Source organism: Fusarium odoratissimum (assembly GCF_000260195.1).
Source record: "Fusarium odoratissimum NRRL 54006 unplaced genomic scaffold supercont1.14, whole genome shotgun sequence".
Taxonomy (NCBI): Eukaryota; Fungi; Ascomycota; class Sordariomycetes; order Hypocreales; family Nectriaceae; genus Fusarium; species Fusarium odoratissimum.
Genome location: NW_022158700.1, coordinates 507,536 through 533,221, shown reverse-complemented (window position 1 = coordinate 533,221; position 25,686 = coordinate 507,536). Strand labels below are relative to the sequence as shown.

Below are 25,686 nucleotides of genomic sequence, written 5' to 3'. Positions count from 1 at the left end.
TTTCACAACGATCAACAATCAATACACACAGCACAACATTCTGCCAGAGAAGTATCATCTTTCCAACCACCAAAATGGCATCTCTTATTTCAACCCTCAGCATCCTAGCGCTCGCCGCAACCCACGTCTTCTCCCACGTCATCATGGTCGAACCCCACCCCTTCAACCTCGACACAGAACCCCTCTACCAAACCTGGCCTCTCAGCGAAGACCTCCCCTTTCCCTGCCAAGGCCGCACCCAGCACCCGGAGCAAGTCACAAAGGTAACAGCCGGCAAAACCCAGCTCGTCAAGTTCTGGGGCAGCGCCGTCCACGGCGGCGGATCCTGCCAGTTCAGCGTCGCCTACGGAAAGGAACCCCCCAAGGATCCTAAGAAGTGGCACACCATCTACAGCATCATCGGCGGTTGTCCCGCTGAGGCTGAGGGTAACATTGCATCTACTGGTACAGATCCACATGGTCGTGAGAACGGCAATGAGTGTGGGAATGATACGGATAAGGAGTGTACTAAGCAGTTCAACATTCCTATTCCTAAGGATATGCAGAATGGACCGGCGACGTTTGCTTGGACTTGGTTCAACAAGATCGGTAATCGCGAGATGTACATGGTCTGCTCTCCTATTGAAGTCGTAGGTGGAAAGGATGATAGTAGCTACGTTGATACGCTGCCTGCTATTTTCCGTGCCAACATCCCTGGGGAGTGTACTACCGGTGCCAGTGGAAGTGTCATCAACTTCCCTGAGCCTGGTAATTTCGGTAAGATTTATGAGCAGGGTACGCCTGGGAGTGAGGGTACTTGTGCGAAGGGTGTTGAGCCGAACTTTAAGGATGATGCTGCTGCGCCTGAGCCGGAGAAGCCTGCTGAGTCTGGTTCTCCTGCACCCGCTCCTGAACAGCCCTCTGCTCCCGCCAAACCCTCAGTCGTTCAGCCCCCCCCTCAGCCCACTGACGCTCCCGCCCCCGTTGACTCAGCCAAGCCTGAGGCCGACGTTCCCGCTTGGTCTGGTGAGTTCCAGGCTTGTCCTTCTGATGTCAAGTCTGGCATGATGCACTGTTTCTCCGAGACTACTTGGGGTATCTGCAATGGGGGCTGGGCTTTTGTCTCCAAGGTTGCTGAGGGTACCAAGTGCATTGACGGTGCTATTGCTGCCGAGTAAATGATCCCGTTTGGGCTTGATTTCTTATTTTTGTCTCTGGATGTTATTATGAATGGGTACTTTGAAACCCGGTTGGAGTACGGAGTAATAGTTACTTGTTTCTTAGTATAAGAAGAAGAATGTAAATTTGGTTTTTTGGGATATATTGTACTCTTCTCATATTCTGTGAAAATATGTTAATATTTCTTATTTACTTGATGTAATATCCCTAAACCTGACAGTTCCTTAAGAACACTCAACTCAACCAATGCTTTGCCGCTCTTTGTATTACTCTTGGAGCTCTTTGACAGTTTGTTCTCCAGCTTTACTATTACCCAGCCATCTGAATGTTTCCCAAAAAATATCCCTTGCCAGCTTAACTGTGCCATGCTACAAAAAGCTCAATGGTTTCCTTGTACATACCTCCATGACCGTAGTTAGATTCACTCTCTGCGATGAACGCGAACCATGAGCTCAGACTGCGAGAAAATACCACAATTAAACACAGCCCAAGGCTTCGTAGGATCACAAATCGCAAAGTCAAACCGTCTCAGCAACTGCACACAATTAGCTTCGTCCCTCTCCCATCATCATCAAACTTACCTCAACATAGACCTTGTTCAACTCCATCAAAGCAACGGGTCTACCCAAACACTGCCAACGTCCATAACTAAAGATCAACTCCAGCGCATTCTCCATCTCCCTCAACTTCTCACCCTTACTCTCCAACCATCTCTCCGGTCGAAACTCTCCTGCATCTGAACCCCAGATATCCTCACGGCGGAAAATTCCCCAGGCGCAGTATCCGATTTTAGTACCCCCAGGGATGAATTTTCCTTTCCAGGTGTCGCCTTGCGGAGGGACTTGTTTGGACATAAGACCTGCGACGGGGGGGAAGATGCGAAGACCTTCTTTTATGACGGCTTGGAGGTATGGAAGATCTCGACCGATTGAGTCGGGAATAATAGGTTCTGGGAATTTTGTGTCGGCGATTTCAGCGCGGAGTTTGGAGTATACGAGGGGGTTGGTTATGATGTGAAGCATGGTCGAGCGAATGGCTGTAGCTGTTGTATCTGAGCCCGCGACACTGCAATTATTAGCGATGACACCAATTGAGAAGATGCACTTACATCTGCAACAAGATCTCAGACTCTGCTTCTTTCTGCGTAAGACCATGAGCGACAAAAGACCCAAGCATATCTTTCTGAACCTTCTTATCCGGCCCAAATCGCTCAGCCGTGACCTGTTTCGCAATTCTTCAATCCGTCAGCACTTTCACCCAAGTCAATTAAACACCATCATACTCACCCCATCAACTTTCCAAACCCAAGCCTATCCTTCTCCGACGGCAGAAGACTTTTGAATAGCGGCGAACTCAGTACTTTAACCAGCCACGGAATTACCGTTGTGACCATTACAGCTGGCAGCGTCTCCTCCGTGATCTGGATATACTTGTACACGTCCGAATCCGTCTCCAGAAACCCAAACGGTTCACCAAACGCCAGGTCCGAAATGACATCTAGTGTAAAAAACTGAGCGCGCCGCCCAAGATCAACGGGTTTTTTCTCATCTGCGTATTGTCCCAGGAGATGCATGAAGGAGAGTATGTTCTTATCGATCTTTGGTTCGAGGTTCTCCACTTCGCGACCGCCGTAGCCAGCGGACATTTTAGAGCGCAGCTTAAAATGCTCGTCTTCGTCGCGCCACGAGAGAATGTTGTTGTTTCCTGGATCGAAGCGCATGCCGTCGTACCAATCTGATCGCCGATACTCGGTTCGTACGTTGAGGATGTGGCGCATTAGTTCTGGGTCGTCGGTGAGAAGATCGTTGGGTCCGACTCGGGCAATTGAGCCTTTGCGGTGTTAGCTTGCGATGGTGGTGCGATTGCTGGGGGAATATACCATATTGTTTAGTGACCTCCCAAAAGTCGAGGTATGCTCTTCCACCGCCGACTTTCTTGATTAACCACCATTTTGAGAGGGCTGCTAGGCGAGGGCCTTTAAATTCGCGGAGGCGGTTGTACTGTCGCCATGTTGAGAGGGCAGACCAGAGTGTCACGAAGACTACAAGCAGCCCCGCGATTGCGATTGATGGACGAACATCACCAAACACATCGCGCAAACGGTGCAGAAGAGAAGCTGCAGCCATGACGGTGCTGCCAAGAACAGTCTTCAACAATTACCGGTGCTTATATCGCCGAGCGTTGAAGCTGTTGGTTCGCGGGTGCAGTTTGCGATCAGGGACCAGCGGGCCGAGCCTGTGGGGACTTGGCTGTACAAAAAGAAACAATTCTCTCAGGCCCGAGAGGATCATTAATGTTCCCTTCCTTTCACTAGCATATGATCATGCATCACATTGCATTCATCGCCTCGGCAAGACAGCGAATGCAAACGAAGCTCTCCTGTGTTCCAGCCCCTCCACATAATCTTTGGCGGACTAAACTCAGCGCTAGACCGTCTAGACCGGGAGAGCACCACTAAAAACCATGCTCTTTCATCCCAGTTTCAACGCCATCGACCGCGGAGCCCGGGAGATACGATCGCTGGGATCGGAGAGAGGGTGTCGTTTTAGGTTCGATGATCCGAGAATCAAGGTCAACCATTGCCCTGAAAAGAGAAATATTCCGAAGTCAGTCGAGAAAGTGACGGGTTTAACATGCCAGCCACAAGCCACATCAGCTGTGCTTACTTTTCTCTGCGCCCGCGACGTTTTATTCCAGTAACGAGGCGCGGCTCGGCACGTTATCTTGTTTATCCAGATGAGGGGGAAAATCTTGACCTTTTTTGTTCACCTTGAACGTGTCTTCTTTGCCGACACGCAACGCAACGTCCTTGACGGGTGACCATGACAGCTGATACAGAGCCTGAGAAGAAGCAGGGGGGCGATGATGTTGCGGATCTCAAGACCGCTGCGACTGCTACCGTGACTGAAGGGGATAGACAGGCGCCTACGACCGATGAGAGCGCGCTGCAAGCTGAGGTTCGGCATTGAGATTGTCGATGGGAATTGAATTAACGTGGTTTAGAGTGAGCAGGATTTTCCTGATGACGATTCAGCGATCGGGGTAGGGAATACTTAGGATCGTTTGTGATTTGAGCTGACGTGCGCAGGATGATGCTGCAAGCAGTACAGCGTCAATCAATTCAAGCATCATGGCCTATCGCACCGAGAACGGAAGAACATACCATGCTTTCAGAGAGTCCAGTATGTTGATCTCACTCATTTCAAGCATGTCGCTAACCTTTACAGTCAATTATGTACTCCCCAATGATTCGGTATGAAGCGCACGTGTCTTTTGAATTACCTTGCCTACTAACATCGCGCTCATCAGTCTGAGCAAGAACGTTTAGGTGAGTGAGCTTATACGGGCATCATGAGCATGCACTGATTGGGGTAGATCTGCAACATCATTTGTTCACGCTCACCCTTGGCGGAAAGCTTTATCTTAGTCCGATTGGAGATGACAAGCCTTTGAGCCGCGCTCTTGATGCCGGAACAGGTACTGGCGTCTGGGCGATTGACTTTGCCGACGCTCACCCCAAAACACAGGTACAAGACCCCATGTCACTCATCACATCAATACTAACATCTCCAGGTCATCGGCATTGATCTCAGTCCCATTCAACCCAACTTGTACGCCTTCCAACTTGATAATTCAGCTTGTTCTCACTGACAAATACAGCCTCCCCACAAATCTCCAGTTCCAAGTCGACGACCTCGAAGACGAGTGGACATTCTCCTACAACTTCGACTTTATCTTCGCCCGCATGATGACCGGTTCAATCGGTGACTTTCCCAAATTCTTCACCCAATCCTTCAACGCTCTGAGTCCCGGCGGATGGGTTGAATGCCAAGACATAACATTCCCCGCACAATGCGACGACGGCACTCTCAAAAAGGATTCTTACATTGATCAGTGGTCCAGTCTCATGATCGAAGCGACGAATAAATTCGGTCGCACGGCGGAGAGTGCGAAATTTTATAAGCAGCAGATGATTGATGCGGGGTTTGTGAATGTTACGGAGGTGGTTTATAAGTGGCCGACTAATAGATGGCCTGCTGATCCCTATTACAAGGAACTTGGTATGTTATTTACTGCTGGGGGAAGAGTTTTGCTGACGACTTAAGGGTTTTGGTGTAATCATAACATCGCTGGTGAGCTGTCGGGTCTTTCTATGGTGCTCTTCACGAGAGGGCTGGGGTGGAGTCCTGAAGAGGTCGAGGTGTTTTTGGCAAAGGTTAGGACGGATATGAAGGATAGGCGCATCCATGCTTGGTGGCCTATGTAAGTGACCCTTGAGCTTGTGAAGAGGAAGTACTGACCATTTTGAGACATGTTGTTTATGGCCAAAAGCCCGAAGCTTGATGCAGTTTGGACACGGTTAGTACTGAGTCGCGGGTTTGTGGCGAGTTTAATGTTTGAAAATGAGTCTTTTTGCTGCATCACTCGACATAAAATCACACTTTTTAGTATGTTTCAACCTAACATAGAACTTATTGAAGAGAAAGAAAAAGGAATGCTTATTATCCATATTCTAACTCTCGTGGATCTATCGACTGAGGTTTAGTCGGGATGGTCTGTACAAATAACCGTTCAAGCTTGGTGTATTGGCAATTATAGGCTAGATGGTCTCATAATTGAGACGTGTAGCCAGAAGCTTATATATAGCTACGGCGACTGGCTACTAGCTAACTTCTATGAGAGTTGCTCACCACGATAACATAGCCTGAGTTGGCCACATCCCTCAGCTCTCTGAGAGCTGGAGCATACTAGCAACAAACCCGTGCTGTTCTTCAACGGCCCAATCATGTGGTGTCTTTCCCAGTTGATCCTTGGCCTGAACATCAGCACCCATTTCCAACAACAAGTGTGTCGAAGCCATACATCCATTCTTCGCAGCCCAATGCAAAGCTGTCCGTCCACAATAGTCGACCGCGTTGACATCTGTCCCTCTCCTGATCAGATAATCCAGAGTCCCAAACCTCTCATTCTTTGCTGCTAATAGCATAGAAGTCCATCCGTGCACTCTAGCATCTATATCAGCGCCTCCAGCTATTAGGACGGCGACAACATCAAGGTGTCCATTCTGGGCTGCGATGTGGAGAGCTGTTTTCCCGTGTTTTTCTCGCTGGTTTGGGTTTGCTCCATTCTCTAGGAGAAGACTGGCAAGATCGGCACGTCCTTGTTCCGCTGCCTGTGTGAGGGCAGTACTTTCGCCGATGGGATCCTGAGCGTCGATGTCGGCGCCACTTTCTATCAACGACATGATCCTCTCCTTGTATCCACTGTTAACGGCTGTACGAAGGCCCGATACGACTATGCTTCCATGTGATTTGTTTGAGGCCAGTTCCTCAAGTATGTTGCGGTTGTCCTGGTCAGATAATTCGGACTGAAGCTTATCCATGATCTCTTGTGCATCATCCACTCTGCTCGCCAGTAATTCAATCAAGTTGTCGTTACCTCTTACCACGGCGGCATGCAGTGGAGTCCATCTGTCATCATCTTTAGCGTTGACATCGGCCCCAGCTGCTAAGAGTTGATTCACTATAGCTTCGTGGCCCTGCATTACTGCCATATGTAAAGGAGTGACACCGCGCGAATCTGGTGTGTTGGGGTCTCCTCCATATTCGAGGAGGGCACTTGTTGAAGCGGTCAATCCAGCGTGGGCACTCCAATGCAAGGGCGACTGCCTGGCGTCGTTCACGTAGTTCGAGTTTGCTCCGCTCCTTAAAAGCAAGCGGGTGATTTCCTCATACGGGATCGCCCAATGCAGCGGTGTGTTCTCGTAGCAATCCCGTGAGTTGGAATTCGCGCCATTCTTCAAAAGAATCGAGGTTGTTTGCTCATGACCTCCAGGGACGGCCCAGTGCAGCGCAGGACTCTCTTGTTCGTCGACAGCATCGATTTCGGCACCTAGGTGCAGAAGAAGATCCACCGTCCTAATACTCCCCGCTTCAGCAGCTAAGATCAGCGCTTTGTTGGTCTGCGAATTGTCTGACACAACTCGGGCATGCTGGTCAAGGAGCATCAAAACTATGTTGTCATGTCTGTTAATCACAGCCCAGTGAAGAGCAGTCCAACATTCGTTATCCTCAATCGTCGAATCGGCACCGTTCGCGATGAGGAGTTTCATTACCTCACCGTGACCATTCCTCGCGGCCCAAAGCATAGCGGTTTCACCTCGCTCGTTCATCAAGTCTGTGTCGGCGCCTCGGTGTAGTAAGGCCTGCACCAAGTTTGCAAAGCCACGACGTGAGGCTAGATGAAGTGCAGACATGCCGTGGCTGTCTTGGTGATCAATGTTAACTCCAGTCTCAAGAGCAGATTCAAAAACATCAAATAACCCCCAATATGCAACTGCATGAAGTGACGTAAATTCTTTTGGAAAGGCTTCATGCCAACCATCGGTGCGGTGTCGGGGGATGCACATGGCTTGCAATGATGAAGCCAACTTTTTCTCGTCTTCTATGAAGTTCATGATCTCCCCGACATCATCACGATCTTGGCCAGCCGCGAAATTGTCTCCCCAATGATGAGAGGCGTAGTTGAGGAGAGCATACTGACCCATTCGCTTATCGAGTTCTTGCTCAGCTTCGCAAGGGCCAGTACTGAAAATATCAAAGCACAAATAGGTCAAGCAAGCTTTTGCAAGCTGTTTTTCCGGTTCCAAGAAACGATCTTTATGCTTCGAAAGGTATTCATGGAGAGTGAGATGGACGAGCCTCGCGTCGTCTGTGCCGTCACCAATTTGGAGTAGACCAGCCGTGACGGACAGAAGAATATGCCTTTCAGTAAACCCCATGTCATCGAGCTCTGGGTCTCCAGGTTCAACACTCAACGCGTGAACAAGTTCTTCCGAAGTCAACGGTCTCTTGGCATGAAATACGTAAGAAAGTGCCTTCTTAGCCAATAGACTATCGCCCTCCTCAAGGTTCTCTATCCTCTGCCAAGCAGCGTCATAAAACTCTTCTAATTTGCCAACCAGAGAATTCAACGATGAGCGAACTTGTCTGAGATTTGTGCGACCGCATAAATATTCGATCTGTAGGTGGGCCAGGAGGAACCTGCAGATAGCCGTCAGTAATTAAGCACAGCGATTGGGGGAATCTGACTAACATCCCATCAGTCTTTTCGACCAAATTATTAATAATATCATTCCTGAGAGCTTTATCTCTGGCCAAATGTGAGCGCATTCTTGCGTTTGCTTTCATCTTTGCATCAAGATATGTCTCCACATCCGAAGCCTGAGCTGCGATGGTGATTTGTGTGAGATGGTCAAAACTTTCCGTGAGGTCCAGGTTCATTCGAGAGGTGATCAGCAGATGTGCAGAGGTTTGCACCTCGCTGGCCAATCGAAGAAATGCATCTCTGTTGTCTTCAGGGCATTCATCCTAAATATCCAGGTCAATGTTGGTTTAATAACAATAGAGGAGATATCGTTACCAGCGCATCAATCAGAATGAACGTCTTCCGGAAACGTTTAGACAAAGCAGTGATGAGTGAGATACGCTCTTCGTCGCTCGGTAGTGCCCTCTTTTCGAGATACTTGTCTCGAAAACTAATAATGTCAGGCGGTAGCTGACTACACGCTTCTACCAGCTGCCTAACCACGCTGGCCCAAATGTTGGTCTCCGAAAGAGTGCGCTTGTCCTTATAATCGCAGTAAACGTAGGCTATCGCAACTTCATCCTTCTTTGTGCTTTCTTCGAGGTAGTTGATGACGGTGGACCTATGAGAGTATGTAAGACAACAGTCTTCCTGCAGTCATATCGATGAATGAAATACTAACATCATGACCGACTTGCCAGAGCCAGCTGTTGAGAAAGTTAGCATCACTGGCACTCCCAAGCTCAAAAATGGGTTCTCATACGATTTCCAGCACACCATAGCATAGAGCTTTCCTCATCACTGACAGAGAACCACCCCTGGAATTCATTCGAGTTGAGCAACCATCTCCCCGTATCGCCATGGTGCTTCGAGAAAAGACTGCGTTGCTTGTCACAAAAATCAAGACTCGACAGCCATTTGATGAGACTTTCTCGCTCAACGGCTACTTCGTGGGCTGAAAACTTCGATTAGCTTGGTACCGGAAGCCAATGCCGAATGCTCACTTTCCAAATATCCATTCGTCCTTTTCGATTCCTCCATCACGTACTCCAGCTTTTGATCAATACGCTCCGCCCGAGCCAAGTTCTCATTTATCCCAGTAACGGCCGCTCGAGCATGAAACTTGCCCTTCTCCACTCCCAGTAAAATGCAGTTCCTGACAACCCCTTTCTCTCGTTCAACTGCCTTGCGGAGGTTTTCATAAGCTTCCTTCAGCTCGGAGTCTTCTCCGGATAGAAGAGCTCTAAATGCCTTGACTGTTGACTTCGTAAGCAAAGGAAGAAACACTTTGTGCCCTCCGACTGCGATATAAACTGAGGCTGGCGAAGAACGAGGGAGAGGAATGAGGGAGAAAGAAGCAACTTACTGATGCGTTTCGTCTTCATGTACCTCGTACATATGGCACAAAGAACTAGAATTGATATCAGAACTTCAGTAAGTGCCGCTTTGAGTTCCGGAACTGCCGGAATATTATTCTCCAACACGCTTAGACGCGTCAAATATGATTTCAAATCTTCAAAGAAGCTTTCGAGTTTGTCGTAGTCTGCGGAAACGCTTTTCGAGACCTGAAAGGGATTAGAAATCAAAGTGGTTAAGGAGCCCATGCCACTCACACTTATAAGATACCGCACAGCGGCGAATATGGCCTCCGTCGCCGGATACATCTAGCGTGGCAGTTAGTACTGTTAGATAGATGACAAGACATCTTACTGTTTTAGTAGCATTCACTATAATGTCTCCGATCAATTGAATAGGGGCCAATGCCTCTTTGACAAGCGTCCTAAACTTGTCAATCTTAGAACCATCATGGCGACGCCATTTGAACTTTTCTTCCTTATCCTCTATTGTGTCAAGAACTTGCTGCACGTTGGTAGTGCGTTTTAAATCCACCTCTTTGCCCGTGATCGCCTTGTAACGATCAATGGCACTCTGCCATAGCAGACTTATATCTGATACTTCGCTGTCATTTTGAATCGGCCTTAATGAAAGCCCGCTGCTTTCTTCTTGGGTATTTTGGGGGTCTTGCATGGTTTTGCTGGCTGTGAAGGAATCTAGTATGGGCAAGGGGCATTTGTCATCTCATAAATGAAGAATCTCAAGCAGGACAAAAAGCATTAGTTAACATGTGAGCCTGAGCTCAACTTCATGAGGAAATATTCCAACAATTGTAGTGTCAGGACTTATGAATAATCCTGCGACGCTGAGGTATGAGGCTTTAAATAGCTAATAACAGGCCTGTAATGAATGGTTGGGCCTCTTCTTCCACGAACCAATCATAGGTGCTCTGTATCCGCCGTACCACGTACATGATCCATACATCCCAGCATCGGTCTATGGTTGGGTAATTAAACGCCGTTATTGCAGCACTTAAACGCTCACACTTTCCATTAAGAAGGTCTGAGATGTATATATTTAGATGTTATGTTCAGAATGATTAAATAATGTATAACTATATATCAGTTGTAAATATATATGTGTGTGTATGTGCGCGTAATATATGAAAGAAACAAGCCTTTTATTTACTAGTTTAACTCTTTGGCTGTAGTGCGTACATCTTTAATGGAAGCAACTGCCGCTTGTTCACAACTGGGAACCCACGTTGCTCATCCGATCTCACCAGCTTCAGCCCTGCCCTGTCAAAAAGTTGCAGGAACTTTGCATCCTCTCTATTCATTTGTCAGTTGCCAAGCCCAAGCCTCAGAAAGCCAGCTGGAAGAATCTTACCTTGTAACGCTACCGTCAAGCTCATCGAACTTGTCCTGTCCCCATGTACTCAAGTTCTCCTTGAAGACAATGAGGCCATGCTCCTTTTGTAGCACAGTCTTGCACTTTTCCAGGAACTGCACCAACTCGTCGTCGTTAAGATGCCCTATGCACCATTGGATCCAGATCAGGTCGTACACAGCTCCCTCGGTGGGTTCCCATTTCTCAAGGCCAACATTATGTATCTCTCCTACACCAGGCTTTCCGCGTAGGGTTTCTGTGAATTTTGCCACGGGCTCGACGACGTCAACGTGATCTGCCAGCTTGAGAAGCAGTCCTTCTGTGATCCTGCCAATTCTATCGAGTTTACAGTTAGCAATTTTGTCCTCGGCCATCAGACAAACGCTTACCCTGCCCCTCCCTCCAGAACTCTTGGTATCCTCTGTCTTCCACTCTTGATGCCAATTCCTAGCCTCGCCAAAAACGTGCGCGAACCTTGCAGATCAATGCGGGAAACGGAGGGCATGACAGCCAGAACGCCGCCAAGCATCCCATTACTATCGGAAGCAACAGTCTCCCAGTATTCTTTACATTTTTCCGCTTGTATTAAGCTATCAGGTTGTGAGTTTGCAGAGTTCGACATGATGGGAGATGTTGTGAATTGAGGTGCAGAAGAAGAAATGCACCGCTAAATTTTGCCTGCATAAAACATTTGTGCTTGGTGCTGCGCCACATGTGGCTTGCTCACACGAAATATCAGTCAATCAATTTTAGATGACTCTGAACCTGCTATTACTTTTTTCTGAACGCCAATTCTAACTCAAGGCTTATATACGAATGTTCATTGGCGTTATCACTCAATAAAGCCAAGCATTGCAATGAGGCTATTGAAATACCAAAACGCCACAGCAGCTGTGCAGGGTAGGCAGATAGATACACGAGATAATTATAAACAATCAATGTTGGAAGGCTGCATGGGATATAAAGTAATCAATTGCAAGGAGGTTTGATTATGACAGAAAATATTTTCCATGCTTTGCTAGGACTGTACTAACATGTCTTGTTATCCGGTTGAGTCACCGAAGACTGCTTGCCTGCTTTCAGATACCGTCTTCTCTAGCCACACGACTGAGAACTGACTTGTGCTACATGACGATTTTGAGGGACATAATCTAAACAAAACTGATCAAGTCTGTTCGAAACTCATTGTCCTTGGCGGGTTGCGGTGTCTAAGTGCCTAGAAAAATTGATCTCGGCATGGGAAGCCAAGTGCCGGCTTGGCAATACGCGATTCTTGGTATTGTTTTGTCAATAGAAGGCGCCCCATTGATCCGAGGCAGTGCACCTTGGCATCTCTTCTCTCTTTGACATTTAATGATATGATTGTGCTCCATTGTAGCTGTCAAAAATAAAGGAAAGGCTGTAACTTTGGCTTATGAATAACGTTTCTTTACAGACATAATTCGCCTTATCCACTAAGACAGAGCCCATTAACAATATTCTGCCCAGACTAGTCCACGTACGCATCGTCTGTGCACGCTTCTTGGCGAAGCAATTCAGAGCCGAAATCGCCGCATCCTAATCTCTTTCAGCCCAGACAATTTTCGCTCCCAATAATAGTGGGCCCACCCAGCACGTCATCCCGATTAAAGGAGTGACTCTTTTTTTTCTTCTTCTCCTCCCTTTAAAAATAACTTTCGAGGCGTCGACTAGAAAAATATTTTCACTTTTTCAAAGACGTCATTACTCTTGCGACCGTTGAATTGAAACGAACTGCGTTATCGACGTTGGAAACGACTTCTTGAGAGGAAATACGTTTCGGCAGTTTCTCCGAAATTTTTGGCATCTCGGTCAATATGCCCGACTCTGGTAGCGATAACCCCGAAGCTGGGCCAAAGGGAGAGTCCAAGAGCCCTGTGGCCAGCAGATTCACGACGGAGATTGATACGCGATGGGGTGATATTCTGCTGCTCATTTGCTTCTTCGTGGCTGGTCTCGTTGATAGCGCTGCGTTCAACATGTATGGCTGTTTCGTCAGTATGCAAACAGGTCAGTTCATATGCCTCAATCGATATCTCAAAACTCAAACTCACATGTTGCAGGAAACACAATCTTTGTTGGTCTCGGCGTCAGTCATCAACCCGAAAACCTACCTGGAAAAGCATGGTCTCGCTGTTTTCTCGCTATTGTTTGCTTCGCCTTTGGAGCTCTCTTCTTCTCAAGCTTCCACCGATTTTTCGGACCTCAGAAGCGATGGGTTCTCATCACTTCATTCTTGATCCAGGCTCTTCTCACTGGTCTCGTAGCTATCCTCGCTACAACCGGTGCAGTCTATAACCATCCTCATGGTAGGGAAACAGTGCACGAAGACGGGTGGATTATCGAGAGAGTCCAGGACTCGTTCCCAGCAACTGACTACGCCGCCATCATCATTCTCGCTTTCCAGAGTGCAGGCCAAATTGTCGCCAGTCGTGTCCTCAAGTACAACGCCATGCCGACTATTGTCTTGACAAGTTTGTACTGCGACATGATGAGCGACGCAAAGCTCTTCACTGCGCCTATCAACGACAATGCCGATCGAAACCGAAGAGCCACTGGAGCTGTGCTTCTCTTCGCTGGTGCTGTTTCCGGTGGTTTCTTGTCTAAGTCCTGGGTTGGATTTGCTGGAGCTCTTTGGATCGCTGCGTTCCTCAAGCTGTGTATCACTTTTGCTTGGGTTCTCTGGAAGCCCAAGTCCTCCAACAAATAGACGAAGTGTAATCCAAGACGGACAAAACAGGTTGAATTATGATTTGCGTCTTATGGCGCTTTTGGGTGTTAGCGTTGATATCCAATGTCTAGATGAAGTTAGATGCTTAGAGATTTTTAGAATAGAATAGAATAGTAATTAATTGGAGATTTTGATATCTTTTCTTGGAAATCGATCCTGGCTCTCTGAGCCCCTGTGCACTGTTTTTATACTGCTGGCAAACCTTACACTGCTGTTTATGCCTCCCTCCGTTAAGGCCTAGTTTTTGCATTCAACTCCTCATTATTTTGCTATCTGAACGATCTTCAGGCAGTTGATGCAATGGCCGAGAGGCGTCGCAGTCAGTATGATTTCACCGAACTGTAGAGGCCTTCGGTTAACTTCCATTCCACGCGACAGGAACATAAAGCCCAGCGTCGCATTCTCGAGACAAAATCCTTCGGGCATTAATATTGATGCCTCATCATCGGATCATACCATACCAACCTGAAAGCTATGTTTCCGTAGCCATGGAGTGAGGCTGCGTGAATATGTCAGTTGGCACTGGGCAGCGATGGGAGCGATAGAGACTTTTGCCAATATCAATTAAGAAAAACCGCACAATTGTCACAATTAATCGAGTGAGGCCCCATTCTTTGGAAGCGATGCTGACATGGTGTCCTACTTCTTGAGTGAGGCAACGCCATCCAGCCAATGAGTGCCTATCCATGCATCTGTAGGATTCTCAGCTCATGACCAAACAAGTAGCTGAATTAACGTTTCTCCGACTTCTCAGTTATCAATCTGCATTTTCAGGCTGTCAAGTGGCACAGCAGTAGTGCTGACCCGATCACGTCTTACGTGGACAGCCGTTCGCCCTGTCGGATTCCGCCTTGCTTACCTATATACATGGATTATTTGTCGTTTTGGAACAAGAGCCAATAGGAAGGATTATGCCTCACGAGGCTCTGGAGGCGTCATCAGTAAGCACCATATCATAAAACCTTCCTAATACGGAATACGGTGAAAAGCCCTTCACTTTTGTTTCGGAGAATTTATTCCGAACAGTAACCATGAGCAGTCAGAGTTGTGGCTTCTGGTATCACGGTTGTTATGTACTGCACTTTGGACATCCTTTTCAAACCCCTTGTTTCTTGTATCTGCAACTCAGCCAACACGTTGGTCAGACTCAGTCAGGTGTGATATCGTGCATATGAGAGCCATCAGGCTTGGTTTCGTATGCGACGCGCAACCTGCGACATAAATAACAAGGCTCAGTTCCTCGCGAGTATCCATCTTGATTGTTGCTTCTCATCATTCAAGCTTTTCAGAGCTATACCGACGAAAATTCACTTCTCGGCGATATAGACAATAGCTACATCTGTCTATTGCCTTTTATTCAGCCTGCGCAGCTGCCGGCAATTTCTCCCCCTCCTCATATCTCATCAGCCAGCTTTTGCTGTTTCAAACAGACTCCACATAAAACTCACAATGTGCGTCTGGATCATGAACACCAACCACTTTTTATGTGGTCACTCAACCCTAACCCGCGCGTTCTCAATGAAGACCGGGTGCTGGTTCACCTGTAACGTCATTACCGCCGAGGTTGTAGGGCAGGGCGTTCACAACTGGTCAAAGCCTTGTACTTCCTGCATCTCAGCTGGGACTTACTGGAAGAGGGGAACTAGATGGTACCATAGAGCCTGATCAAATCTATGGGGTAGGCCAACAAGGCCTTTCTACAGATATGTATCTTCAAGTCGACGATGGCCGCGAGAAAGAATAAACTGCTGGGCAGTCATTTCGTGGCAGCCTTGGGAGTTTCGATAGGCAGAGCGTGTCTTGGTTACGGAAGCTCAAGCTAACCGAGGCTCTTGCGTTATAACGAAGATATGGTGTTCAGGATTTGCATGTGTCGGAGTACAACGGGAGGGTCGCGTTATCGGAAAGGATGGCTAGCCAATGTTTCTATTTAAATACCTTTGTGAACTCTTGTAAATAGCTGTTGTAGTTTCTGGAACGGCGGATAACTGTCATGATCTAAGTATATCATCAGTGCTACCATTATGGCGTGATGGTTCCTTGTCCAAGTCCCCAAAAGCAGCCTCATCCACTGAAGGCTCCTTTCTAAAACTCTTATGATGGGGATCCTCATGCTCTAAGCTGTTGAGCTGATAACTGTGAGAAGGCCTGCCCCTCCAGTTCCCGCTGGACTTCGAAGGGTTCTCTCCTTGAGGCTTCGACTTCGCTGTGAGACCGAGAAAGGTCAAGACTCTAGGAAGGTATGTTCTGAGGAACGGCTTCAGCCGCATCAGGTTGTTGCATACAATGCCCATGTTGAGTTCGACCAGGGACCATATGCCGGCTTCGGCTTGTTTCCGGGTGAAATCGGGGTTGGTGGCCATGATGTGGACGTAAGGGGCTCGGACGATGGATGCGATCAGAACCCTGCAGCTTCAGTTAGTATGTCTTTGTATCGTAGTCAAACTGTAGATACGTACGCAGATCCAATAGAAAGAATACAGCCGACGACAACCTTTTGGCGAAAGGGTATTTGAAGATTATGCAACGTGGGAAGCGGGAGAATGATGATCGACAAATCGGTCGCGATGTTCAAGACGACCTGGGAGATGGCTAGATTGTTTAAGCAGACACCCGATCCAACGTCTTTCGGATTGCAAGGCCCTGAGAGTAGGACGGTGAAGGTGATGGTATATATTAACAACGCGATTGCAATGACGTAGACCGAGATCTGATAGCCTCGCGCCGGGCTGATGCGATAAAGAACGGAGAGAATCGAGAGCTTCGTTAGGGTCGGACTCCACATGTACGTCAACGTCGTCGGAGAGAGGTACTATCATTGTCAGTAAAGAACGACTATATCTAAGAGATTAGTATATGTACCTTGTTGTACTGAACCATATCAGCAAGGGAGACGTCCCAAGCATGCGACCCCCATCCGTACTTCATCATGAAGCAAACCGAGATAAAGTAGCCCAACGCCGTTCCCCATGCGAGCGTGATGAGCACGACATCGAGTTCCCATTCCTTAACGACCAGCGCACTTGTGGCATATCGAAGAGCGAGAGAGACCGTGGCGAGAAAGTACGTGACCGCAAAGACCGTGATTGTCGCGAGTTGCACGTCGGAGAGCGGTCTGTCAAAATTGGACTCCTGGCCAATTGGCGGCGGTACAACGGACGTGTTGTAGATATCCACCCCAGGATCGAGAGTAGCCATGACGCCGAAGACTTTAACTCAAGCCAAAATGCATTGCGAGAAGCGGGAAGGAGGTCACATTTACAGCTGGCTGAAGGGTTCAGCTGGACTTGATGTGATGTTGCATTGTAGGGATTTTTCGTAAAGCCAAGCCGATGCGACAATGTAGAGTTCTCAAGCCCCTGGAAAGAAAGGCCGTTAGTGCCAAGCCAGCACCAATCAGACAGCAATTTCTGAAGGATACATCGGCATTAGAATGGACATGTTCATGATGAGTGACTCCTGAATAAGCTGTTGCATTTCTGGTATCATGCATCAGCCCTAGCGAGTTGCACCCTGTATGAGGTTAGGTTAACGGCGATCAGTGTCAGGATCTGGTCACCTGTGAGCCCAACATCAACCCAATACTCCCGCGGGATAAACTTTGCTTCAGAGAAATTTCGCAACCATTCTAGTAGAGGATTCTTGCTAGAGGTATTATTAAAATGTCGTAGAATGGTTCTTTCTTGGTCCAAGTCTTGTCGAGTTGACAACCGCATCAGAGCTAATGATATGATTATACAAGAACCCTGGTTGACAAGAGAAACATGCAGAATGTGGCATGAGTTGTATTTCCTGAGCTGACGACGAAGGAACTAGCGTAAACTTTATATCTCGGACGATGAAACATGTTCCACTGACGAAATGGCGGATGTAACTCCCGGTCGGATTTTACAAGGGTGAACCAACGGTTTTCTTACAACGGACCAGGCCTCCAACTGGACGGGAAATCCACCTAACAAGGAGCTGATACGAACAGCGAGTAGTGCCCTTGCAGATAAGCTTGCTATAAGCGGGTTGCAATGAGGACCCGACAAGGGTATATAATCCACGTTACTGGCTGATGCAACAAACAAGCAACACCACTTTTTCTCCCCGTATCCTCCTTTTAAACAATCGATCACGATGTTTAACTCCCTTGTCACGGGATCTCAAGCCCCGAGGGGTAATTTCGACAGTGAAAAGCCGCTGCCGTTAACGCCGGACGAGGTTACTTCTGAGTGGCTATCTGAAGCTCTTGGCGTTGCGGTGAAGGACTTTAAGATCAGTTCTGTTATACACGGCACTTCGTCCAAAGTCTTTGTGGACCTCATTTTTGGAGATGGTGTTGAAACGGAGATTCCTATTAGGGTTGTCCTGAAGGGTGGGTTTAATCCGGTGATTCGTGAGACGGTTCCTCAGATGTTACCAACTTATCGTCGCGAGGCTGAGTTTTACTATCATGTCGCTCCGCAGACGACGATGCTTCTTCCCAAGATCTGGTTCGCAGGTACAGATACAGTCAACGGGCAAGGCATATTCATCATGTCAGATGTCTCAAGCGAAGCTACTTTCGGCACTCCCCTGGAACCATGGGCACCTGAGCGTGTTGGAGAAGCCCTAAAGCAACTCGCCAGTCTGCACGCAAAGACATGGAATACTAAGGAAGAAGAATATCCTTGGCTCTTTGGAAAAGACGGATCAAAGCTGGAGAACCCTGTTCGAAACATTATCCTTGCGCTCCTGGAGCCTGCACCATGGGGAGCCCGTTTCGACGAAAAGGTTCGGCCGCCTGTTGCGAAGGAGCTCCTTGACCCTGATCGCATACGCAAGGCTTTTCAGGCCCTTTGGAAACATGCAGATGCGGATCAGAAGTATTACTCACTGATTCATGGCGATGACCATGTCGGCAATACACTGATTGCGAATGATGGCACTCCTGGGTTTATCGATTGGCAGGGTCTGCAGTATGGACCGTCGGTTCTTGACTTGGCTTACTTCCTCACGGGTGCTCTAACTGTTGAGGATAGACGGAAACATGAAGCAAGTCTGGTTGATACGTATTTGGAGGCTTTGCATAAAGAGGGAGGGCCGAAGTTGACAAGGGAGGATATGTGGGATGATTACCGACGATATAGTATGCAAGGCTTCCTATGGGCTATGACTCCTCAGACTATGCAGCCAGATAAGGTGGTATTCGCCATGGCAGAGAGATACTCTGCTTGTATTGTCGACCATGGAACTCTTGAGCTGCTTGGAGTTTAAGATAGCAGTTATGGGACACCGAGAATTGAAGAATATTTAATTCTGTTCGCATTGAATTGTGCGAGAAGCTCAAGATGGACACAGGACGGTGATGAGTAGCGATTGTGACAAGCGCGCTTTCAATTAAGCCTCAAATAGTAATGACTTGATATACAGAACCAAGAAAAGTGGTCGTCCCATTATTGCCTGTCTCATAACTCTTCACTCCTTCTTCTCCTTCTTGCCCTTCTTATTCTTCGGGACTCTAACAAGCCAATACAGCGCCAAAGCCGCAAAAACATTAAAGATGATATAAACCCACATCAACCCAAAATTCCTCCACCTCTCATCATAATGTGACTGAACCCTCGCCAAAAACACATTACTGTCTCCAATAGTACAATACGTGCATGTACTATTACTGCTCTTGTCCACAAGATATCCTCCCGCACTCTTGATATACGCCTGCATGTATTGCCCACACGTCTGACCCTCCGGCGGTGGAAAAACAACGTATTCGTTCTGCGCACAGACAGCTTCTGTATTCGCCACAGCGGTGGACAATATGGCGGATATGAGGTATGTAAAGGGACTGACCCGATACATCCAGATCCAGAATTTGGGGAAACTGTCCGGTGGTGCGAGAACACCGCAGAATATGAGACACATCATAAAGAGCAGGTTGGCGATATTTCCTCCTGTTTCGGCTGAGCTGCACCCTGCGATTATGAAATCGGTAAAGGTGCAGGTGAAGAGCATGAAGACGAGGAAGAGCAGGAACATTAGGGCGCCGCGCTCAGCTACTGCATCGGTGGGTTCGGCGTTGCGGTATAGACCGATAGGGTAGTACCAGCAAAAGTACATAATCGCAGCCATGAGAGTGTTCCAGGGGATTTCGACGATGATTTGACTTAGGATGAAGACCTGCCAGCTGTAGGTTTTGGAGGGTCGTTCTCGGACTTCGTACAAATCTCGTTGAATGACAAAGTGAGGCATCTAAACAGTCAGTCTTGCTCAATTTAGAACAGATTCGAGGGACTTTGGCTTACCTGTTGCTGCGTGAGCTGTCCAAAGACAGTTAACACCTGAAAAATCGCAAACATCTGATTCTGCAGCCCAAGCGCCGTGTTGGGCGCCTGATAAAACGAAAAGCCAATGAACAATGCGACGAGCGTACACAGCGCCGCTTTCGAGTATATATACGAAGGCGTTCTCCAGTACTGCTCAAAAACTCGTGTGGTCACGTACTTCAACTGCGTCGTAAACGTAGCAGCAAACTCATCGTACAAATGCGGATCTTCATCCTGACTCTTCTCAACCCTATGATGAGATAGTTCCTGCAAGTGTTGTTGCACAGCAGCGAATTCGGAGGAGTCTTTCCAGATCTGCGGCCAGTCGAGGTTCGTCTCGGAACCGGGTGCTGCGCCGATTACTTCGAGCATCCATTCTGCGGGGTTTGCTTCAGGCGGACATGGTTCTGCGCCGTGTGCTTCGAAATACTGAGTCATTGTGCGGGAATGATCGCCGACGTCTCCAAAATACACTGTTTTCCCTCCGCTGGCTAGGAAGAGTAGGCGGTCGAAGCGCTGGAAGAGCATGGCTGATGGTTGGTGAATGGTGCAGAGGATAGCTTGTCCGCTACGAGCCAGCTTTTCCAACAAGTCTAGAATAGCCCATGAAGTCTGTGAGTCCAATCCCGACGTAGGCTCATCAACGAACAGTAAAACTGGCGGTTTTGCAGCGAGTTCAACACCGATCGTTAATCGTTTCCGTTGTTCCACATTTAAGCCCTCGCCTAAAACACCGACGACTGCTTCAGAATAGTCCTGCATGTCGAGCATCTTGATGACTTCATCAACGTATGCGATCTTCTGTTTTACCGGTATGTGTTTTGGCTGACGCATTATGGCGGAGAAGTTGAGGGCTTCGCGGACTGTTGTTGTGGATAGGTGCAGGTCTTGTTGCTGGACGTAGCCTGTTTTGCGTTGGAAGGAGGCGTCGCGGAGTTTGTCGTCGACGAGGATGTCGCCGTGGATAACGCCCATGCTTGTGCGGTCGGCGAGACAGTCGAGGAGGGTTGTTTTACCGGCTCCTGAAACGCCCTGGGCTTGTTAGTGTTGAAAATGGTGGTAGCAGAAGTGGGATGTACCATTAGAGCTGTCATTGTACCGGGCTTGACCCATCCGGCTACGTTATCAAGAATACGCCTGTTTTCACTCTTGATTTTGATGTCGTAGCACACGTTGTTCCAGTGGAAGACACTCGTTGACTTGAAGTTAGACGGCTGTCCTTCTCCATAGCCTTCTTTCTCAGTAATAGCCACGCGACCTGCTGGACTGGACTCTGCATCAACTCTGTTCTTTGCAAGTCTGTGTCCTCGACGGAAAACAAGAACTTCTCCTTTTGACTTCTTTGCGCTGACGGTTTCGGCGAAGAACATGTATGTCGCGAGGAAAAGAAGTGTAAAAGCGATGACGATACCTACATTTCGCCACTTGTGCGCATGGTAGTATGAGAAGGACAAATTGATGTATCTGTCCCCTGAAACCATAGGTTCACCCTGTACAGCCCCAACAGTCGAGCAAACGCGATTCTCAGGCGCTGCATCCGGATACGTAGGGATGAACAAGTTACACTCAAACTTGCGGTTATGAAACTCATTCACCATGAGTGATTCGAACGCATACGCAAGCGGATTGACGTAGTTGATCCATCGGCACCAACCAAGCATATAGTCAATCTGGATAACAAAGCCCGTGAAAGTAACTAACGCGAGGATGAGAAGAGCAGCGGGGACCATAGCTTGAGAGAGTGTTCGAGACGCAGAAGCAATCGTTCTGAAAATCATGGACATGCAGAGCGTGACGAGGAATGTGATGAAAAGAAAGAAGAAGAATGGACCGGGCTCTCTGCGGAGGTTGGTCATGAAGTAGAGTGTTAGGTTGTATGTGAAGGCGTTGAGGATCTTGTAGGGCATATCGCAGAGCATAGAAGCCACTGCTTCAGACGATGGATGATATAGGGCGTAGCGATCATGCTTCTCGACTATAGGTCGTTGAGCATACAACGTAAGAATCTGGAACTGTTAGTCCAAAGCCGTGGATATGATGAAGATATCAGGTTTACCTCAAGAGCACTAGAAAACGCATTCGAAAGACAAGCCAAGAAAAGCAAAGCACCCCTCTGAAAAAAGCTCGCGGTCGTCTGATCGATATTATAAAACACACTCCCCACAATCAGCGCCATGATGAAATTCCCAAACAACTGCGTAAGCGTTATAGTCGGATCTGTAACCAAGCGTTTGAAGCCCCGCCAGACACAGAGCTTCGTTTGCTGCCAGTAGCTCAACGTGTATGGACTCTTCTTTCGTTGGTTCTTAGCCTGCGCTGCGCGTCGATTCGCTCTAAACTCTTCTGCTTCTGGACCATTGATCGGAAAATCGCGTTTATACTCTTCGATTTCTCGTTGCAGACGGGCGTTGGCTTGGGAAGCTTTCCACGCTGCTGCGAATTCATCTGGTGTCCTTGGTGCACGGTCTTCGAACCCTTTCCGAATAATTCGCTCCTGCGGACTCGTCATCGACGTCAGGAAATCCGGCACCGTCTGTCTCGCAGGACACTCAAAACCCAGATCAACAAAATACTGCTTCGCCATCTTGGTCCCCCCAAAGAAAATCTGCCTCCCCTCATACAACACAACAACCTTATCAAAGATATCGTAAGCAGCCTGCGGGGCCTGATAGATCGATACCAGAGCCGCCGTATCAGACATCTGCGTCTGCAGCCTCAACGTCTTACAAAACTCAACCGCATTCGCTGAATCAAGGCCCCGTGTGCTATTATCCCAGCACTGCAGCGGCGCGCCGCTGAGCGAGGCTTCGGCGATGGTGACGCGTTTGCGCTCGCCGCCGGATACGCCGCGGACGTACTCGTTTCCGACTTTTGTGTTTACCGTGTGGCTTATGCCGAACATGGCCATTACCACGTCGCGGGAGTGCGAGATGAAGGTCTCACGGTCGATGCCGCCGGGGATAGAGCGTGGGGCGCGGGCGTGGGCGGCGAAGTCGAGGGTGTCGCCGACTGTGAGGTGGGGGAAGTGGACGTCTACTTCTGCGGTGTAGATTGCTTCTCCGCGATGGCGGGTGTGCATCTCATGGGCCGTTATGCCTGATGATGTTCAGCTAGCCCAAAACCCCTTTATGCCTATTGACTTACCCCTGTAGTTGAAGTATGCATCATCGTTGATGTAGATACCACTTGTCTCGCCGGAAATGGTCTTGAGATATGTCGAGCAGCCAGATCCAGGCGGACCCAATACCACCAACATCTCTCCGTTCTTGACAACTCCATCAAAGTCTCGAATGATGTCGATCCTTGTCTTTCCATATCCCATCAACTGTCGTGGAAGTGAAGCAGCGTCAAGCCAAATATTGGCCACGTTCTTCTGATAATCTGTGGGCTGGCCATATCCAAATACGTTCAAGTTCTGATAGCAAACACCAGCTTTGCGATTAGTGAAGCCAGTTTCACTGTGCAATTTCGAAATAGCCTTTGCCCAAGCCAACGCTCTGAACTTGTCACTTCTGGGATTCAGGGGACTGTTTTCATCTGCTGTAAAGGGATTGCCACTGATAGCAGACATTTGACTCTGGTTGGTGTATTGGCGTGCCAGGTCGCGGACAATGCTGTGTCTGCGCTCGAGTTCCGAGTCTTCTTCATCTTCTGTGGTGGATTTGGCTGGTGTTTCGTCCTTGGAAGCCATGTGGTCTTGAGAATAGTTCGTGGGAGTTGTGTCTGAACTTGGATTCACGGGGGCTTGAGTGTCATGAGTTGAGGTAGTAGTCTGATTATTTGTCGTCACATTTTCCAGTCCAGGTAGTGGTGCTGGCTGGACGGAGGTACCGCCCATATAAGTTGATGCCATGATTGATTTGCTTGACCTGTGTATCTTCTTGAGTACTATGGGATATGTTGATTACTTGCTTCTTGATAGAGATAGTATAAGTCGAGAGGTTTGAGATTCAGAAATCTAGAGATTGAGTACAAGCGACTTGCATGCGAGTGGACTCATTATGATCTGATGCCCAATACGCTCCAGCCTCTCATATCAACACAATTTCCAATAAGACAAAACTGAAACGAATTGCTGGAAATAAAGCTTCAGTATCGTGATGATGAACACATAAACCTCCTTTTAAGTCGGCCAAGCGGACTCTTGACAGACTGCGTCTCCCGAATCGCATGTTCACCAAAATTACCCGCATCTCCAAGTTCCAATATCCCGGTATGCCACCCCTCGCGTCGGGAAGTTGTGGAGAGTTCTCGGGATGCGTCTCGAGCCCGACTGCCCGAGTGTGGCACCCCATTTTCCGACATGGATTTTGTTGCATGATCTGCTACCCAATCGTCTTCACCCTAGTCGTTGAGGGTCAGAGTTTGGGCTATATGCTTTTAAAGTCGACATCGACATCTCATGAGATGCGAGTTGAGATATTGTAAAAAGATAATTATCGTAAAATTTATACGAAAATGTCGAGTCCTGTTTCTCATAGGGATGAGTCTACGGACTTGAGTCCTACAGTTACAAATACGTCAGTGGATTCGGAGCCGAAGAAGACGGGCAAGAGAGTGCTGTCATGTGTGCTCTGCCAACAGAGGAAAAAGAAATGCGATCGGAAGAGTCCGTGTTCAAATTGCATAAGGGTAAACCGCTCTAAAAGGTCCTAATGATTCAGATACTGACAGCTTGATAGCTCAAAACAGTCTGCACTCCAAGTTTACCAGCTCCGCCAAGGAAGCGCAGACGTCCGAATCAAGATCTTCTGGAAAGACTTGCGAGATGCGAAGAACTTCTCAGGCATTGCACTTGCATAAGACTTCCAACACCAGAGCATAGTCCGCCAAATCAACGCGAGCAATCACCGTTGAGTTTACACGACGGTGATGATTTGAAAAGGAAGAGAAGCAGAGAGCCGTCGCCTACAGAAGCAGAGTGATGGACACCTGGAGTCGTTCTCTCGTGCGAATAAGTTCTCCAAGAAAATATGGATGGTCGGTCGGTTTGTTGTTTGACATTGAAGTCTTCCTGGCATGAAGCTTCACATTTCTTGAGACCCGGTTTCTTGCGATTGGGGCTTTGACTTCATGGGAGTTGAGGTCTTTCTTTGGGGATGGACCTTTTGGCAGACGTTGATGGATGACTTGCCTGCATTTATGACGATACCCAGTTCATTTCTTTCAATGTCTCAATTCCTGAGCTACAAAATAATCATTTTGCACGATCCCTCCTTATACAAGACGACCAGATACTTATACAATCACCATCCAAACCTAGTCGTTCAAACACGCGGCAGCTCGCGTTTAGAATAGCGAAACCGAAATGCGAAAACGTAAAAAACCTGGGGCCTTTGAGTTACTCGGACAGATCTGACCCTCCATCAGCAAAGCCATTACAGGGGTGAGTTACAGGGGTCACCCACTGAAAACCAATCATTTGGCGGCCCGCTTTTCAAGGGTTGCAGGTGATCAATTGACCTGAGGAGATCAGGCCAACCATAGCGTTGTCTTGACAGAATTGGTGGCGTGAGCTTAAAGTCAGTGGTCTGAGTGGTCTACGGGGTTTGCAAGTGTCCGCTTCCCGAATAGCTTCAGGTTGGGTGCTGCGTATGGGGGTTAGGCGATGGGTGAGGTGGTATTTGCTCACCATTAAGTGAGATTGACTCAGAATATGTTGACACGGAGACAGGCATG

General features: G+C 48.2%; 10 protein-coding genes across 13 annotated transcripts; 5 read left to right on the top strand and 5 right to left on the bottom strand.

Moving 5' to 3' along the window:
• Positions 1 to 74: 74 nt before the first annotated feature.
• On the top strand, positions 75 to 1,157 carry FOIG_09010 (uncharacterized protein; the record flags this gene model as incomplete). Its single annotated transcript, XM_031209187.1, has 1 exon — positions 75 to 1,157. One exon carries the CDS (start codon positions 75 to 77, stop codon positions 1,155 to 1,157), a length of 1,083 nt encoding a protein of 360 aa, XP_031061224.1.
• Positions 1,158 to 1,292: 135 nt separating this feature from the next.
• FOIG_09009 (uncharacterized protein) lies at positions 1,293 to 3,437 on the bottom strand. The gene is made up of 5 exons (XM_031209186.1): positions 3,038 to 3,437; positions 2,445 to 2,988; positions 2,267 to 2,392; positions 1,740 to 2,223; positions 1,293 to 1,693 (listed from the first exon to the last, which is right to left on the bottom strand). Exons 1-5 carry the CDS (start codon positions 3,282 to 3,284, stop codon positions 1,580 to 1,582), a joined length of 1,515 nt encoding a protein of 504 aa, XP_031061223.1. The 5' UTR covers positions 3,285 to 3,437; the 3' UTR covers positions 1,293 to 1,579.
• Positions 3,438 to 3,820: 383 nt separating this feature from the next.
• FOIG_09008 (uncharacterized protein) lies at positions 3,821 to 5,425 on the top strand (the record flags this gene model as incomplete). 2 transcript variants are annotated; one of them, XM_031209184.1, is made up of 9 exons in its annotated part: positions 3,953 to 4,115; positions 4,162 to 4,200; positions 4,247 to 4,340; positions 4,386 to 4,411; positions 4,468 to 4,486; positions 4,534 to 4,685; positions 4,732 to 4,769; positions 4,819 to 5,219; positions 5,265 to 5,425. In XM_031209184.1, exons 1-9 carry the CDS (start codon positions 3,981 to 3,983, stop codon positions 5,423 to 5,425), a joined length of 1,065 nt encoding a protein of 354 aa, XP_031061221.1. In that variant the 5' UTR covers positions 3,953 to 3,980. The 2 variants fall into 2 exon arrangements, with proteins under 2 accessions (XP_031061222.1, XP_031061221.1); XM_031209185.1 differs by having other exon boundaries at positions 3,821 to 4,115; positions 4,162 to 4,340.
• Positions 5,426 to 5,881: 456 nt separating this feature from the next.
• Positions 5,882 to 10,412, bottom strand: FOIG_09007 (uncharacterized protein; the record flags this gene model as incomplete). The annotated part of the gene is made up of 9 exons (XM_031209183.1): positions 9,955 to 10,412; positions 9,858 to 9,908; positions 9,611 to 9,809; positions 9,249 to 9,500; positions 9,008 to 9,199; positions 8,927 to 8,951; positions 8,581 to 8,866; positions 8,254 to 8,528; positions 5,882 to 8,201 (listed from the first exon to the last, which is right to left on the bottom strand). Exons 1-9 carry the CDS (start codon positions 10,270 to 10,272, stop codon positions 5,882 to 5,884), a joined length of 3,918 nt encoding a protein of 1,305 aa, XP_031061220.1. The 5' UTR covers positions 10,273 to 10,412.
• A 251-nt stretch (positions 10,413 to 10,663) lies between these two features.
• On the bottom strand, positions 10,664 to 11,622 carry FOIG_09006 (uncharacterized protein). The gene is made up of 3 exons (XM_031209182.1): positions 11,358 to 11,622; positions 10,969 to 11,304; positions 10,664 to 10,910 (listed from the first exon to the last, which is right to left on the bottom strand). Exons 1-3 carry the CDS (start codon positions 11,588 to 11,590, stop codon positions 10,772 to 10,774), a joined length of 708 nt encoding a protein of 235 aa, XP_031061219.1. The 5' UTR covers positions 11,591 to 11,622; the 3' UTR covers positions 10,664 to 10,771.
• Positions 11,623 to 12,367: 745 nt separating this feature from the next.
• FOIG_09005 (uncharacterized protein) lies at positions 12,368 to 13,890 on the top strand. Its single transcript, XM_031209181.1, has 2 exons — positions 12,368 to 12,996; positions 13,050 to 13,890. Exons 1-2 carry the CDS (start codon positions 12,804 to 12,806, stop codon positions 13,694 to 13,696), a joined length of 840 nt encoding a protein of 279 aa, XP_031061218.1. The 5' UTR covers positions 12,368 to 12,803; the 3' UTR covers positions 13,697 to 13,890.
• A 752-nt stretch (positions 13,891 to 14,642) lies between these two features.
• Positions 14,643 to 17,274, bottom strand: FOIG_09004 (uncharacterized protein). Its single transcript, XM_031209180.1, has 3 exons — positions 16,580 to 17,274; positions 16,177 to 16,529; positions 14,643 to 16,123 (listed from the first exon to the last, which is right to left on the bottom strand). Exons 1-3 carry the CDS (start codon positions 16,913 to 16,915, stop codon positions 15,709 to 15,711), a joined length of 1,104 nt encoding a protein of 367 aa, XP_031061217.1. The 5' UTR covers positions 16,916 to 17,274; the 3' UTR covers positions 14,643 to 15,708.
• A 517-nt stretch (positions 17,275 to 17,791) lies between these two features.
• On the top strand, positions 17,792 to 19,304 carry FOIG_09003 (uncharacterized protein). The gene is made up of 2 exons (XM_031209179.1): positions 17,792 to 19,125; positions 19,220 to 19,304. The coding sequence occupies exon 1, from the start codon at positions 17,840 to 17,842 to the stop codon at positions 18,956 to 18,958; it is 1,119 nt and encodes a 372-aa protein (XP_031061216.1). The 5' UTR covers positions 17,792 to 17,839; the 3' UTR covers positions 18,959 to 19,125; positions 19,220 to 19,304.
• FOIG_09002 (ATPase) lies at positions 18,945 to 25,317 on the bottom strand. 3 transcript variants are annotated; one of them, XM_031209177.1, is made up of 6 exons: positions 24,920 to 25,317; positions 23,152 to 24,511; positions 22,064 to 23,103; positions 21,087 to 22,013; positions 19,987 to 21,039; positions 18,945 to 19,933 (listed from the first exon to the last, which is right to left on the bottom strand). In XM_031209177.1, exons 2-6 carry the CDS (start codon positions 23,858 to 23,860, stop codon positions 19,160 to 19,162), a joined length of 4,503 nt encoding a protein of 1,500 aa, XP_031061214.1. In that variant the 5' UTR covers positions 23,861 to 24,511; positions 24,920 to 25,317; the 3' UTR covers positions 18,945 to 19,159. The 3 variants fall into 3 exon arrangements, with proteins under 3 accessions (XP_031061214.1, XP_031061213.1, XP_031061215.1); XM_031209176.1 differs by having other exon boundaries at positions 23,152 to 25,317; XM_031209178.1 differs by having other exon boundaries at positions 22,064 to 24,511.
• FOIG_09001 (uncharacterized protein) lies at positions 24,327 to 25,546 on the top strand. The gene is made up of 2 exons (XM_031209175.1): positions 24,327 to 24,639; positions 24,690 to 25,546. Exons 1-2 carry the CDS (start codon positions 24,466 to 24,468, stop codon positions 24,930 to 24,932), a joined length of 417 nt encoding a protein of 138 aa, XP_031061212.1. The 5' UTR covers positions 24,327 to 24,465; the 3' UTR covers positions 24,933 to 25,546.
• The last annotated feature ends 140 nt before the right edge of the window (positions 25,547 to 25,686 follow it).